General features: G+C 39.8%; 1 protein-coding gene across 1 annotated transcript in view; it reads right to left on the bottom strand.

Moving 5' to 3' along the window:
- LOC111161922 (E3 ubiquitin-protein ligase HERC2) overlaps positions 1-14,544 on the bottom strand; it is a 232,403-nt gene that overhangs the window by 165,261 nt on the left and 52,598 nt on the right. Inside the window, exons 6-14 of the mRNA XM_022525994.1 lie at positions 12,107-12,207; positions 11,447-11,603; positions 9,427-9,537; positions 8,526-8,697; positions 6,597-6,770; positions 4,619-4,807; positions 3,870-4,021; positions 1,343-1,500; positions 1,140-1,253 (exon numbers count right to left, since the gene is read on the bottom strand). Coding sequence (XP_022381702.1) covers positions 1,140-1,253; positions 1,343-1,500; positions 3,870-4,021; positions 4,619-4,807; positions 6,597-6,770; positions 8,526-8,697; positions 9,427-9,537; positions 11,447-11,603; positions 12,107-12,207 — 1,328 coding nt within the window. The remainder of the gene's footprint in view (positions 1-1,139; positions 1,254-1,342; positions 1,501-3,869; positions 4,022-4,618; positions 4,808-6,596; positions 6,771-8,525; positions 8,698-9,426; positions 9,538-11,446; positions 11,604-12,106; positions 12,208-14,544) is intronic.

The following is a 14,544-nucleotide window of genomic DNA, read 5'->3' as shown; positions in this document are numbered from 1 at the left end:
AGAAATGAACAAATACCAGATTATTTCACTCATACATGGAATTTAAGAAACAAAACAGATGAACATAGCAAGGGAAGAAAAAATAAGAGGAAATCAGAGATGGAGACAAACCATAAAAGACTCTTAACTATAGGAAACAAACTGAAGTTTGCTGGAGGGGAGGTGGGTGGGGGAATGGAGTATTTGGTGATGGGCATTAAGGAGGGTACTGGATGTAATGAGCTCTGGGTGTTATATGCAACTGATGAATCACTAAATTCAATCTCTGAAATGAGTAAATAAATAAATATTTTTAAAAAAGAAGTAATCCCCAGAAGTAAGTCAATTCCCAATCTGACATTCAACTTCTGCAGCAGGGCAGAGATAGAAGTTCCCCGGCTGATTCTAACAAACCCCCACAATACTAACAAATAAATAGTTTTAAAATTCAGTAAGATTCTAACCAACAAAACTAGTAAATGTACCCTCAAAGGAAAAGCAAAATGAGTATAATCTCAGTAATAAACACAAATATAAAAGTGAAATTAAAAATAAGCCAACAATGTAACATCATACTAGAATCCACACAGACTAAGCAGGACTTACCACAGCAAATCAAAGGTAGCTGAACATTAGGAAATATAATAATAATAACCAGAAACAATTCAGAATGTCAATTATTCCACTGTAACTCTCATTTTTTTATTAAAAAATAAAATGCAAAATGGGAAGGATATAGCCATTAACTAGCTCTCTGAGTGCGGGCAACAGATGTTAAAAGTCCTGTAACTTCTTGGACTGCCTGGGTGGCTCAGTCATTAAGCATCTGCCTTCAGCTCAGGTCATGACCCCAGTGTCCTGGGATCGAGCCCCAAATGGGGTTCCCCACTCTGTGGGAAGCGTGCTTCTCCCTCTCCCACTCCCCATGCTTGTGTTCCCTCTCTCACTATGTCTGTCTCTGTCAAATAAATAAATAAAATCTTAAAAAAAAAAAAAAAAAGTCCTGCAACTTCTTAACTTCTGCCATAGACCCAGAGGTGCACATCACTTATGGACAAAAGGGCAGCCATGAAGTGAACTCTACTTCAACGCTCACTCCCTTAAGGAAAGCGGCACTCCTCATCCTGAAGACCAGCCCAGGCAGCATATGCACTGCATACCATTTTCCGTCACCGCCAGGGTTTGAGCATCCCCGCTCCCGCATGCCACATCAATGACCTTCAATCCTTTAAGCCCAGCTACCAGCATTGGGATGGCTTCATCTTCACTGGAGCCTTCAAACAGATAGGACAATCGTTACTGCAAAATCCCCAAGAGAGGCAACCTCCCACTGCAAGCTTGAGCTGGCTCAAGGCAAATGTACCGTGGCCTAGTCGGCCGTAGTTCCCTCGGCCCCAGGTATACAGCTCCCCCTCGGCAGTGATGGCCGCACTATATGTGCTTCCACATGCGATGTGCACCACATGCTTCCCAGCCTGTTTTCCAGAGAAAGCAGATATCACCTTAGGCTCTTCCAAAGGCCTGCGGAGAGAAAGGAAACAAATATGAATGTCCTTCTACACATGCCCTATTGGTGTTAGCAAAGAAAATAACTATCAGGGTTCCAAGACAGTTTGTCCTTCCAGGCACCTTATGAAATAATTAAGAAACACAGAATTCAAACACCCAACACTTCCGTGATTGAATGTTTACTGGGCACCTAATGCCAAGCATGGCATCCAGCAGGAATATCAAAACAGGTCTGTTAAAGACTCATACAATCAAGTCTCAGGCAGCTTTTGTTTAGTGGTCCAAAACAGTGACCCATCCATAGACCACTCAGCAACAGGAACAAAGCAACTACTGACATACCTAACAACTTGGCTGAAGCTCAGGGACTCTGCTAAGTAACAGAGCCAGGAACAAAATACCACACAGTGAGAGAAGGCAGATCAGGAACTGGAAGTAGAAAGCAGGGGTTGATTGCAAAGGGGTCCAAAGAAAGTAGCAGGGGCATCAGAAATGTTTTCTCAGTTGTGGTGGTTCCCCAACTGTATGCATTTGCTGAAACTCATCAAATCGTACTCAAAACAAATGAATTGTAAACCTCATACCGATGGTTAAAATTTACACATTTGTTAAAAAAATGAGAAAGGAATGAAGGAGCAAGTTTTACTAATCACATTCCAATCTATATTTTACAAATGAAAAGTAGGAGGCAGTAAGGATTAATTAGATTGAAGTCTTAGTAGTTGGCTCTTCACTTTCAGAACTAGCAAAATGCCATATATTTATAATCCAGAATATGTGTACTGTGATTGGCAACACGCAACTCTACCCTCTCCAAAGACACGGTTTACTAACTTTGTGACCTACTATTCTGCAAAATAAATAAATGCACATGTTTATAAATATAAATAATACAAATATTAATAAATGCATGGGCACACATAGGCACAGGGAGAGCTGAACAACCCTAATCTGATACTTCTCCCTCCTGTTCAGCTCAAGTTTCAATCCCCCAAAGTTTCCTTCCAACTCCTACCATCTTCACTGATCTCTTTTCCTTCCCTCAATTTCTCGAACAATGGACAAATACTTTAATTTAGCATCTAGCACTTAATCTCAACTGAGTATTATGTTGTTACTAGTTTTTTTGTAGTTTAGTACAAATTACAAATAACATAAAAGAAGAAAAAAACTAATGTCTCCAGCTTGTATCTCCATCCTTTCAAGTTCTATGTGTCCCATACACTAACCCCCTTTAAGAGTCTGAGAATAGGGGCACCTGGGTGGTTCAGGCGTTAAGCCTCTGCCTTCAGCTCAGGTCATGATCTCAGGGTCCTGAGATCGAGCCCCTCATCTGGCTCTCTGCTCATCAGGGAGCCTGCTTCCCCTCTCTCTCTTACTGCCTCTCTGCCTACTTATGATCTCTCGCTGTCAAATAAATAAATAAATAAAATCTTTTAAAAAAAAAAAAGTAAATAAAAAAAAGAGTCTGAGAATAACAACAATTCTAAATTCTATAATTTCCATTCCTTTGTTTCTCACAATCATTTTACCCCATTTGTCTGAATCCCTTACAGCACTACCAAGTTTGGAATATTTCTCCTGAATACTAATACACAATACACATTGCTCAGCTTTTTTCACAGTCTGAGAGTCTACCCAGAGATGTCCACTTCCATCCCACCATAGTGATAAGGGGCTCAGACTCCTCTCAACTCTGCTGTTCATGCCTCTTTCCCCCTTGAAGTAGGGATGCACCTTCAATTTTAATCTAAGGCCAAAGTTTTTCTCTACCAGGCTCCCCACTCAAGCTGGCAACATATTAAATGGTTCCCACCACTCTGTGGCAGCTGTGGGAACTCTCCATTTTTACAACCCTGCACTTCGAACAACCATTTTGTTTTATTCCTGGTCTCTCACAATAATCAAAAGCTTCCACAAAATAGGACACTAAGAAATTAGTGAGTTTTGTACCTATGAAAATGGAATGGCTTAAGGAAAGGAGGACCTTATCTGACAGAGATGTGCTGAAGTGTTTGTGAATGAAGAAACAAGTAGTATGGGATTTGCCTTAGGAAACTCCACAGTGTGGGGTGTTGATATGTGCAGTTAAAACGGGAATAGCAAAAAAAAAAAAAAAAAAAACAAAAACGGGAATAGCAAAAGCTGGAAGCCATGAATCTGGGAGAGAACAGGAAGGCCAACTGATAACATCCTCTGTGCTCTGGGCAGAACTCCCATAGCATAACCCAGGGGCTGACATATCTTGACAGCCTTTCCACCCTAGCCCTACATGTTAGAGCAGCTGGAAAACAACGAGCTACAGTTTTCTTTTCCATCCTATTTTGAATACAGCAATTCAAAGGGAAAGCATGTCAATTATAAGAATCAACCATACATACACAGTATCCCCATGGCCCAGTCGTCCACCATCCCCACAACCCCAGGAGTACACTTCTCCCGTTGCTGCCAGAGCCAAGTAGTGGTGACCATCAGAATGGGCAGCAATCTTTACAATGTTTCTGGAGGCAAGACCCTGGACCAGCTGTGGGGCCTAAAAGGGTAAAAATGGGAAGAAAATTACTAAGCAGTCCAAAGACAATGAAAACAGCATGACTCTTCTCAATTATGCATCTCATTTTAACAAACTCTCCTCGAACTAAAAAACATGAGCTTCTAGAGGCTGCCATCCAATCATCCAGATGCCCTGCCCACTACCAACAGAAGAGTAGGCAGCCTCCAAGTGCTCTGTGACATGATTAGGCTACCTCCACACAAGTGAAATTCACAACTCAAGGTAAAAAGCACCTTCCTTTAACAGGAACATGCTCTATCCCCACAAGGCCCAATTCCCTCATTTGTTACTATCTGGACCCCAAAGTATACTGAGTTTACACATGGAAAATTAGTTTACAAATGGGAATCATGATGGGCAATGCATGTTATTGTAAAGAGCTCCTGATCTTTAACTAAGAAATTCTTCCCCAAATGATCTTAATTATTTAAGATTATTAAGTACAACTAGTAAAACACAATAAAAAGATGTTTCTAAATCTTCAGAAATCAAAATGACTCAAAGACTAGGATTCTGTAGCACCTGTAAGAGAAAAGTGCCCACAAAGGGAAGTGATCTAGGCCCCAGAACACCCACCAGCGTGTCACTGTTGTAGGCCTGAGTGTACACGCGGCCATTCCTGGACAAGATCAGGAAGCGCTTCTCTGCACAGGCAATCTGCGTGACCCCCAGGTTGGCAAGTCCTTCACACTGAATTGGACCGATCACATTGGCATAGTATTTCCATCCTATTAACCCCCATCCTATGACTTCTTGCAATGATCCCTGTAAGATAACAAGATAAGGAAACATTTTCTTTATAGTGGCAAAAATATTTCTTTCTTCAAGACGAAACCAGAGAGGGAGCCAAACCATAAGAGACTCTTAATCTCAGGAAACAAACTGAGGGTTGCTGGAGGGGAGGGGAGTGGGAAGAATGAGGTGGCTGAGTGATAAACATTGGGGAGGGTATGTGCTATAGTAAATGCTGTGAATTGTGTAAGACTGATGATTCACAGACCTATACCCCTGAAACAAATAATACATTATATGTTAATAAAAAAAAGTTATATTGCACTTTATAAAAGCAAAAGCAATGAAAACTTCAGGTATCTACATAAAGTGTTTTGAGAAACTAAGAACAAAGCAAAACAAAACAAAAGAGTATTTCTTTCTTACTTCAAAAGAAAGAAAAATTTATGCTAAGAGTAACACTGAGGTATCATAGAATAAAAACAAAGCATGTAAAGAAAGCTGATCTAAAACATCAAAATAAGTAAGTTATAACATTCCATATTACCTCAGTTAACAGGTAAGATGATGAAGAAACTGAACAGACTATTCTTCCACAGCATTTCATTTTAACAGAAACCACTAAAAAGTAATACAAGTAGAACTTAAACATACTTTTAAATGCTTGGACTGTATCAGGTTACCATTTTTGTCATAACAGGAAGAAACCTGAAAGCCTAAGCATGAGGCTGAGAGACAAGTAATCCTAATGTTGGGTGTGGATGAGAAGGATTAAGTTGTATGTGAGCAGTTTTGTGATAATCAGGTAATGTGTCCACCCACATCAAGTACATCACCACCGGTGCATGCATATGCGCAAACAGAACAAATGTACAAGGCTAATCATTGCAGCAGTATTTGAGTAGCAAACTTCTGGCAACACAGTGTCCACCAAAAAAATCATGATAGATCCATATACAGAATACTGAGCTGCTTTAAAATAAACAAAGAAGTTCTATTTATTAATAGAGAAAGCTCCTCAGTATATACTGTGTAGTGAAAAAAACAAGCTACGACAGGCTACCACTATTGCTAATACCAGAGATATTAAAAGGATATGTAAGAGACAAGTGAAAAGCAGCAGGTGCTAAACCAGGCAGACGAGGGGAAAGGAAGAAGAATCTAACAGTGTCCTTGCACTTAATTTTGACTTTTGAATCATGTGAATATACTTATTTGGGGGAAAAAAAAGACTCTGAAATCATATATAAATCATGTTAAAAATTAAAAGTTAGAAAGACCTGGATTCAAATCCAGGATTATTCTTCATGATCCTGGCAAAATTCACTGCCACTACAAATGGCAGTCTTCTCATCAATATAATGGGACAGTATTAGGATGATCAGATGTAACTATGTATATGAAGTCCTCAGGGAGCCTACATTGGTAGGCTCTTCACACATGTAGATTAGTGCTACCACTGGTCTGAGTATCATCAAGATAGTCCATGGTCTAAGCTCCTAGTGTACAAAAAAGGCACTGGAACCTCCCTGAGGAAGGCAGGAAGTCATGTGGCTGTTTGGATAAAGGAGAGCTCTCTGGGGACATATCTCCTGACAGTGAAACCTGGGACAGTGGATTGGGTCCTAAACCCCTGTGCACCTCAGCTTGCTCATCACTCAATCTGACCACTGACAACACTTTAAACTGTATACATGTTTAAAAGCTGTAACCAGCTCCACCCCCAATACCAGAGAAAGTCTCCATATTGGCACAGAATGAGAATCTAGGAGTGCTACTAACTGTAGAACATACAAAGAACAAACACTGCTTTCTCACATACCTTATGAGATGTTGGTGAGCTACACAGAGGCGGCATACAGGGAGTAGCCAGGCGGTCTAAATGGGCCATGACAACAACTGCAGTTTGTCTTAAGTCAATGGCAAGCTCATTGTCTTGTGGAAGAGTAAGGTACCTCAGGAAACTCTCGTTGGGGCTCAAAGGACCAGACAAAAGCTACAGAAGAAAAGTAAGCAGACTTCATGAGAATTGTGGAAAAATTAAAGTAACACAATTAGCCCTTAACCACTCTTTATATTTTGGTAGTCACAGTTATGCATTATCTGTAAATCTACTCCTTTTGGCCATTAAATGAGAAGTGTTACTGATGCAGTGACTCTACATATCCACATGTTTACACACTGCTACAAAACTACACAGAGCAGTGCCTGCACATTTATACATGCATACTCCACACAGGTCAATGACATGGCCCAGTCACCCTTCAGGCTCACCCCTCCAACAGCCCTCAGAATACAGAGCAAGCTTCTTAGGAACACAGCAGTGCACCTCAAACTGGCTTTGCAAACTGAAAACCAAAACCACTTGTTTAAACCTAAATGCCACTTACCCTGGAGAAAACCTAATGTTACCTGCACATTAAGTAACAAATTTCATTCTTCTAAAGGCAGAATAAACTTATTCCCATTAAAGACTACCAAGTGATAGAAAAATTAACTTTAATGGAATGGCTGCCTTTCCAAGAAAGACCTACAAGATCAAACTTGTACCTCTAAATAGAAACAACCCCAGGAATTCAGACCCAGGAACTAGGCAGGCCCTCCTCTGCCACCAGTCTCACTGTTCTAGGACTAAACACAGTGACGACTTAGGTGACATGCTCCACACAGTGCTCCGCATATAGGAAGGGCCAACAAAGTAAGTCACTATTTTCAATGCTCTTTTTCTAATATATATTTAAAAGTGTGTGTGTCAGGGGCACCTACTGAGTAGTTCAGTTGAGTGTCCAAATCTTGATTTCAGCTCAGGTCATGATCTCAGGGTTGTGAGATCAAGCCCCCCAACTGGCTCTGCACTCAGTAGGGAGTCTGCTTGAGACTCTCTCTCTCTCTCTGCCCTCCCCCTGGGCACGCACATTTTCTCTCATTAATAAAGAAATAAATCTTAAAAAGGAAAAAAAGTGTGCATGTCAGACATCGTTCTATGCTGAAGTGTAGCTGGCACTTACTGATCTGAGGTCTTCTCCATAAATGGCATATGGAGGAACATGGAGGAAGATGTACCTGACTTCACTACGCAGGGTCAAAACAAATAAACATTAACCACTAGGCAACTATATGACCTCACAGTAAAGCACATCCTCTGACCCAGACACACTCCATCCCACACAGCTGAGCCTCAAGTCCTCATGCCGCCTCCCTACATTATCAATTCAAGTGACCATACGGATGTGCTTGACTCACACTTTGTTCCTGAAATATTGTCAGAATGTTTACCCTACTAACTAACTCCTTCATGGAGGTGAGCATGCCTTCTTTACATCTTCCAGAGCATCCTAAACTCACTCCCCATCACAGACAAAGCATAGCCAAATCAAGTTTCTAGGCTGCTAGAAACACACAAGCATTAAACCCACAAACACAAAGGGCTCAATGGCTCCAGTTCAGCAGAAAGAAAACTGCAAGGTCAAAAAGGAGCAGAGGAATCTCTCTAAAAGTATAAGTTGATAAATGCCAAGAAGTACATTCTTCCTACTAAGTACACACAATCCAGAACACACACACAGAAGCCACACCATCCGAAACTCACCCTACGACATTCCACACCTGTCCCATATCTGACTCACTCTCTCCCCTAGAGACAACTACTGCCAAAGACATGCATTCTGGTCTTACTTATAAAAGTCTAACTCTTTTAGGATAACTGAATCAAAACAGCTATTTAAATGCAAAATCTTGTTAAGATACTTACGTGAGTGTCACCCTCTGTATGAGGGGCATCTTTACTGCAGATGATGCTCTGGAATCTTTGCAGCAAAGGGAGAAGGGGGGCGCTGGTGCCCTGGGCAGACCGCTCATTGTCAGTTTCCTGGGTCCCAGTGTCCCACAGTTGAAGCAACAACAGGATTGCAGATAACATTTGGCTGAAAGAGAAAATATCTTTAGTCTCTAGCAAAAACAAATTAGCTTTTATTGCCATGGTCTGTCAAAAATAAAAGGCAGGTTAACTAACTAAAATAGAAGAAATACTTTATATTTGAAAGGATACCACTAAAATAATCTCATGAAAACAATTCTTGGCAGTAAAATCACTGAATCAATGTCAAGATTTTAGCACACTTGAAGATATCCACACACAAGATATCCACACTCGAAGGATAAGAAATATAAAATCAGTTAAAAAACTCAAACAAGACTTTTTTCTATGTTAAAGGAAGCTCCACACCCAGCATGGAGCCCAACCCAGGGCTTGAACTTACAACACTGAGCCAAAATTAAGTCAGATGCTTAGCCGACTAAGCCACCCAGGCACCCCTCAAACAGCTTTCTAAAGGGAACTTCTAGGACCTTAATTAATGGAATAAAAATCATTTGTGAAAAAAATTAAAAGAAAAAAAAGAACAGCTCCTACACTACTAAAAAGTTAAACACATACATAGTTAAACACTACTAAAAAGTTAAATACATAAAAAAGGAAATAAAGAAAACCTAAGCATACCCACGTCTGAAAGAAGAGGAAGTCCTGGGATATGGTTCTTTGATTATAGAAGACCACCACATGTTTTATACAATTACAAATGATTTAGTGAAAGAAACAGATGTTCAAATAGAGGCATTTCCCTGAAATGTTCTCAGCCTGAGGCACCCCTCACCTAAGAGTGCCTCTCTGCACAGCCAGCTCTAACAGGATGGCCAGGGCCAGGTGCTGGTCCTGCAGGGGGATGGTTCCTGGCCCTTTGGTACCAGGCGTTCCATGAACATCCCTGAAATGAAAGAACAAAGTAACATGAGAGCTTAAAGATAGCATGTATATTTTTAATATTTAAAATCAAGTTTCTGAGACTTACTACTCGAATTTAATAAGAGATTTTAAAGCATATAATTAATTTGTAAAGATATTTTCTTATTAAAAAAAAGATATTTTCTTATTAAAAGAATTAATTCAGATACTATAAGATGACTACCTTAGAAAACATATTCTAGTTTCCATAGCATAAAATTATTTTTATCATTATTCAAGTCATGAGTAGAAAAATGTTTAGATATGTCTCCACTCTCAATGACATGTATGGCTATTAGAATATCCACATTCCTCTATGGAAATGGAGAAACATTAACTTCTAAAACTACCTGGCAAATATAGGCAAAATGTCTATGTTTATTTTTATCTCTGATCAAAGGAATATTTCAACTTTCCCCCAATAAAAAATAACAAGTCCTCTTAACCCAAGATAGGAAGGGAGGACCTTCCAACATCGCCATTACGGTTGAATTTTGAAATTACAGTTGACCCTTGAACAAGTCTGAACTGTACTGGTTCATTTATACACAGATTTTTTTCAATACGTATGTTGAAAAAATTTTTGGAGATTTGCAATAATTTGAAAAAACTCACAGATGAACCATGTAGCCTAGAAATACAAAAACTTTTAAGAAAAAGGTAGTATAATAAGAGTAGGGGCGCCTGGGTGGCTCAGTGGGTTAAAGCCTCTGCGTTCGGCTCAGGTCATGATCCCGGAGTCCTGGGATCGAGCCCCACATCGGGCTATCTGCTCAGCAGGGAGCCTGCTTCCCTTCCTCTCTCTGCCTGCCTCTCTGCCTACTTGTGATCTCTCGCTCTGTCAAATAAATAAATAAAATCTTTAAAAAAAAAAAATACAGTAAATAATAGATATAAAATATGTGTTAATCCACTGTTCAGGTTACCAGTCAGGCTTCCGATCCACAGTATGCTGTTAATTTAGTTTGGGGGAGTCAAATGTTATATGTGGATTTTTACCTGTGTGGAGACTGGTACCCCTAGCCCCCATATTTTTCAAAGATCAACTGTAATTCCAAGCCTATTTTCAGGGCCCCTAGTCTTAAACCTTGTTGAAATGCCCTCATCAGCATGCTAGGGTGCTGAACTCACAGCCTATTGGCATAGAGACCAGAGGTGTCCCTGCATACTAGACAGGACACAGCAGTGACCTCTGGCAAAGGAATGAGAAAACACTCACTTTTCCTTTAATTATGTCCTTACTGCTGAATTATGTCTTGAGTACATACATTTTCTTTATTTTTTTTCTTTTATTTTTTCAATGTTCCAAGATTCACTGTTTATGCACCACAGCCAGTGCTCCATGCAATACATACCCTCTGCCCGACTTTATATTTAAAAACTCTTAACAAAAATACATAGCACCCAAGACCAGAGGAGTTCATGGCTTTCCTTACCAAAAAATGATTCACATTCAAAAAATTTTTAACACTAACATGAATAGATGCAGGTTTAAACATTTTGATCTTGAGTAGTTGTTTAATCCCACATTGTCCATCAAGACAATACCCCTCACTCAGAATGGTAACATCCACATTCTCACTGAGAGGCCCATAATAGGTGCTCAAACACTTTATGAATGACTAATTTCCAAATCATAAAATATCTGAAAAAAATACATTACAAGCATCTTTCATTTTCCACCTGATTCAGTATGATAGCCTCCTGGGTCTAATTAGAATATCAAAATCAAATCTTTGAAAACCTAAAAACCAAGATCTAGAATAACAGAGCTGAGGATGGCCTGGAAACACATACCACAAACCTTCTGCTCTAAAGAGAAGAAGGTGAGACGAGACTTCGAAGCATGTTAGAACCATTCATGTAGTAAGATATAAAAACAAAAAACTCACCCTGTCACAACAGATCTGAGGAACCTGGTTGCTCTCTCTACTACTTCCAGCCACACAGAAGACACGGTGCTCTCATCGAAGAGTGAAGCCTCAGGCAGGGCTCTCAAGGCATCCAGGGACTCCTGCAATAGCTCGCTGCAGAGATCCGCATCCTCCCCTGGACACACACATGTATCAGAGGAGGCCATCTACTCCTCAGGCAGCACTGACAAGTAAAGCCCTACTCACTTTCTCAGAGGGACCTCCTACCCCATCATGTGAGAGGAAGCCACTGTTCCATTTTCAATCCCTCACTTTCCTCTCAACAAGATACTCCAAGAACTCAGGAGATTAGAACTTAATACAAGTGCCCCAAAGTTCTTTATTTTATGACTCTGCCATGTGCAATCCTAACTTCTTGTTCTAGAAAATAAATCAGCATTGATGTACAGTGCAGTGGTTTACCTGGGATGTATGCATATACATGCTTTTTCTTTCTTTTTTTTTTTTTTTAAGAGAACAGTCCTAGAAAATCAGACAGACTGAAGCCTCTCATTCTACAAACAAGAAAAATGAGGCACAGAGAGCATACAGGATCAGCCCAAGGGCATGTGGTGGCAGAACTGAGAAGACAATCCAAGTCTCCCAATGTGGGGAACTGAACACTCTGGGCCCACATACCTGACCGCCAGGCCCTGCGTAAGAAGGCAAAGGCAAAGGAGAGAGCTGCTCGGGATCCGACTCTTGCAAGACCTTCCACTCCTTTGCCTGTGGGCCGGGAACTGTGGACAACACACATGGGAGATGTGATAACTGGTCAGTCAGAGGAATGCGCAAATACTAAAATAAAATAAGTAACATGGAAGGATGTGTATTAAAAAATGTGATGAATAGATTTCTTTAGACAGCAGAATGACAATGTGTGACTTTTAGTTTCATATATAAAAACTTTTATCAAATGTCCTTTGTAAAGGAAGTTTACTCGTTAAGAAAAAGATATTTAGAAAGAATTTTAAACAACCTGCTGAAATGTTCACAAAATGACCTCTGGGAACTGATATTATGAGTCAGGGAGAGACACATGATAAACAGAAAATAAACTGATAAATACATAAATGGGAGGTTAAAGGTCATGAAGTAAAGAAAAGGCAGTGAGGGGGTTGAGGAACACACAGAGAACAATACGACAAATGCCTGAGACTGCACCCAGAGCTATGCAATCTGTATTTGCTTTGGACTCTCTTAGGTCTATATGATGACCAGATTAGAGACCCATGTATACATCCTATTCTCTTTCACCCCCATCCTGCTGAGCTTATCCTCTCCTGAATTTAGTGCTTATCATTCTCATGTTTTTTAAGTTTTTTATTACTTATATTTTAAAGTTAACAAGATATGCTTGTTTAAAGAAGCTATACAAATGGCATACCATAGAAATCATTCTAAGAAAAACTAGAATATAAAAAGTGTACAATATAAAATCAATCATGCCTAGCAAGTAATTTTATTTTCAACTTTACACTGCTGAGTATTTCTACTATATACCATATTCTTCAAACTTACTAAAACTCGCTTTCACTATCGGGCGAAATGCTATTAAAAATGGGTAATGATATGGAATCACTGTCCCAAGATACAACAGCAAGTAAAATTAGCAGTGAAGAACGTGGGGACCCCAGAAAGGTAGCTAGTATGCAACATATTTATGAATCCTGAGCTTTAGGAGGGGGGCTCATGAGGAGACACAAAAAAACCTTAATGAGTGACTGCCTGTAATAAGGGGACTGAGTGTCTGAGAGACAGGAATAAGGAAATTTAAACTTTGTTTCTGAATGAGAAATACAGTGGTCTTTGAAACAGAAAGAACACATGCTGAGTCTATTCAGATGAGGTAGGAGGAGCCCTCACCAGGAGAAAACTGCTTCAGAAGAAACATGAAACTGGGGTTCCCCCTCTGGCAGTTGTAACCTTGGCCCTAGAGAAAGAGCCCAACAGTCCTAAATCTGTACAGTGTAAGAACTGCTATAACTTCAGTAAGTCACTCTCTATTTTACAGATACTCAAGGAAAACAAACAAACAAACGTTCAAATAGCTTGGTCCCACACCCATCCACAGCAGTCAACTATCCAACCCACTGCTCCTTGGTAAAACCCATCACTATCCAATTAAGCTGAGAAATGAGGAAAAGAAATCTACAAAAATTTAGAAGATATCACTACACATCTAACAGAATTGCTAAAACAAAGAAGCAACAACACCAAATGCTGACAAGGATGTAAAATAACTAGACCACTGATACATACTGATGAGACTGTAAAACTGTACAGCTATTTTGGAAAGAGTATAGCAATGTCCTACAAACCTAAACGTAAGACATAAGAATTGAACTCCAGGGCATTTATTCCAGAGAAATAAAACAGGTTCACACAAAAACCTGTCCACAAATACTCTCAGCAGCTTTATTCATAATGCTCAACAACTGTTAATAACTGAGATGTCCTTCAATTGACAAATGGCCAAACAAAATGAGGACCATCCATGACACAGAATTCTACTATGCGATGATGATACATGCAACTACGTGGAAAAATCTCAAGGAGATAATGCTGATTGAAAAAAGCCAAGGTTACATACTAGACATAAAGAATAGATTAGGGGCTGCCAGAGGATAAGGCAGAGGGGAGGGGAAAAGGAGGTAAGTGTGATACAGAAAAAATACTGGTCCTGTACTCTAACTGCGGCAATGGTAACAGAAATCCACACCTCTGATAAAATCATATGGAAAGACATGCAAATATGCATGTACATACAAAGAGAGGTAAGAACATGTACAACTAAGGAAATCTGAGTGAGAGAGGTAATCTGTATCAAAGTCAATATTGTCATTGTGATAGTATACCACAGTTTTGCAAGTGGCTACCATTGGGGAAAAGTAGATGAAGGGTATAAAGAATCTGCACTATTTCTTACAACTCCATGTGAATCTACAATTATCTCAAAATACATATTTTTTTTTAATTTTAGGAATTTGGCTGATTTAGTGAAAGGCAGAGTACAATTAATCCATCAATACTTATGTAACCACAAAGGAAAAAACACAGAGAAAAATCAGTTGGGG

This window comes from Enhydra lutris, unplaced genomic scaffold (assembly GCF_002288905.1).
Source record: "Enhydra lutris kenyoni isolate GAN:26980312 unplaced genomic scaffold, ASM228890v2 scaffoldscaffold87, whole genome shotgun sequence".
Lineage (NCBI taxonomy): Eukaryota > Metazoa > Chordata > Mammalia > Carnivora > Mustelidae > Enhydra > Enhydra lutris.
The sequence above is the reverse complement of the archived record's forward strand: the minus strand, read 5'-3'. Positions and strand labels throughout refer to the sequence as shown.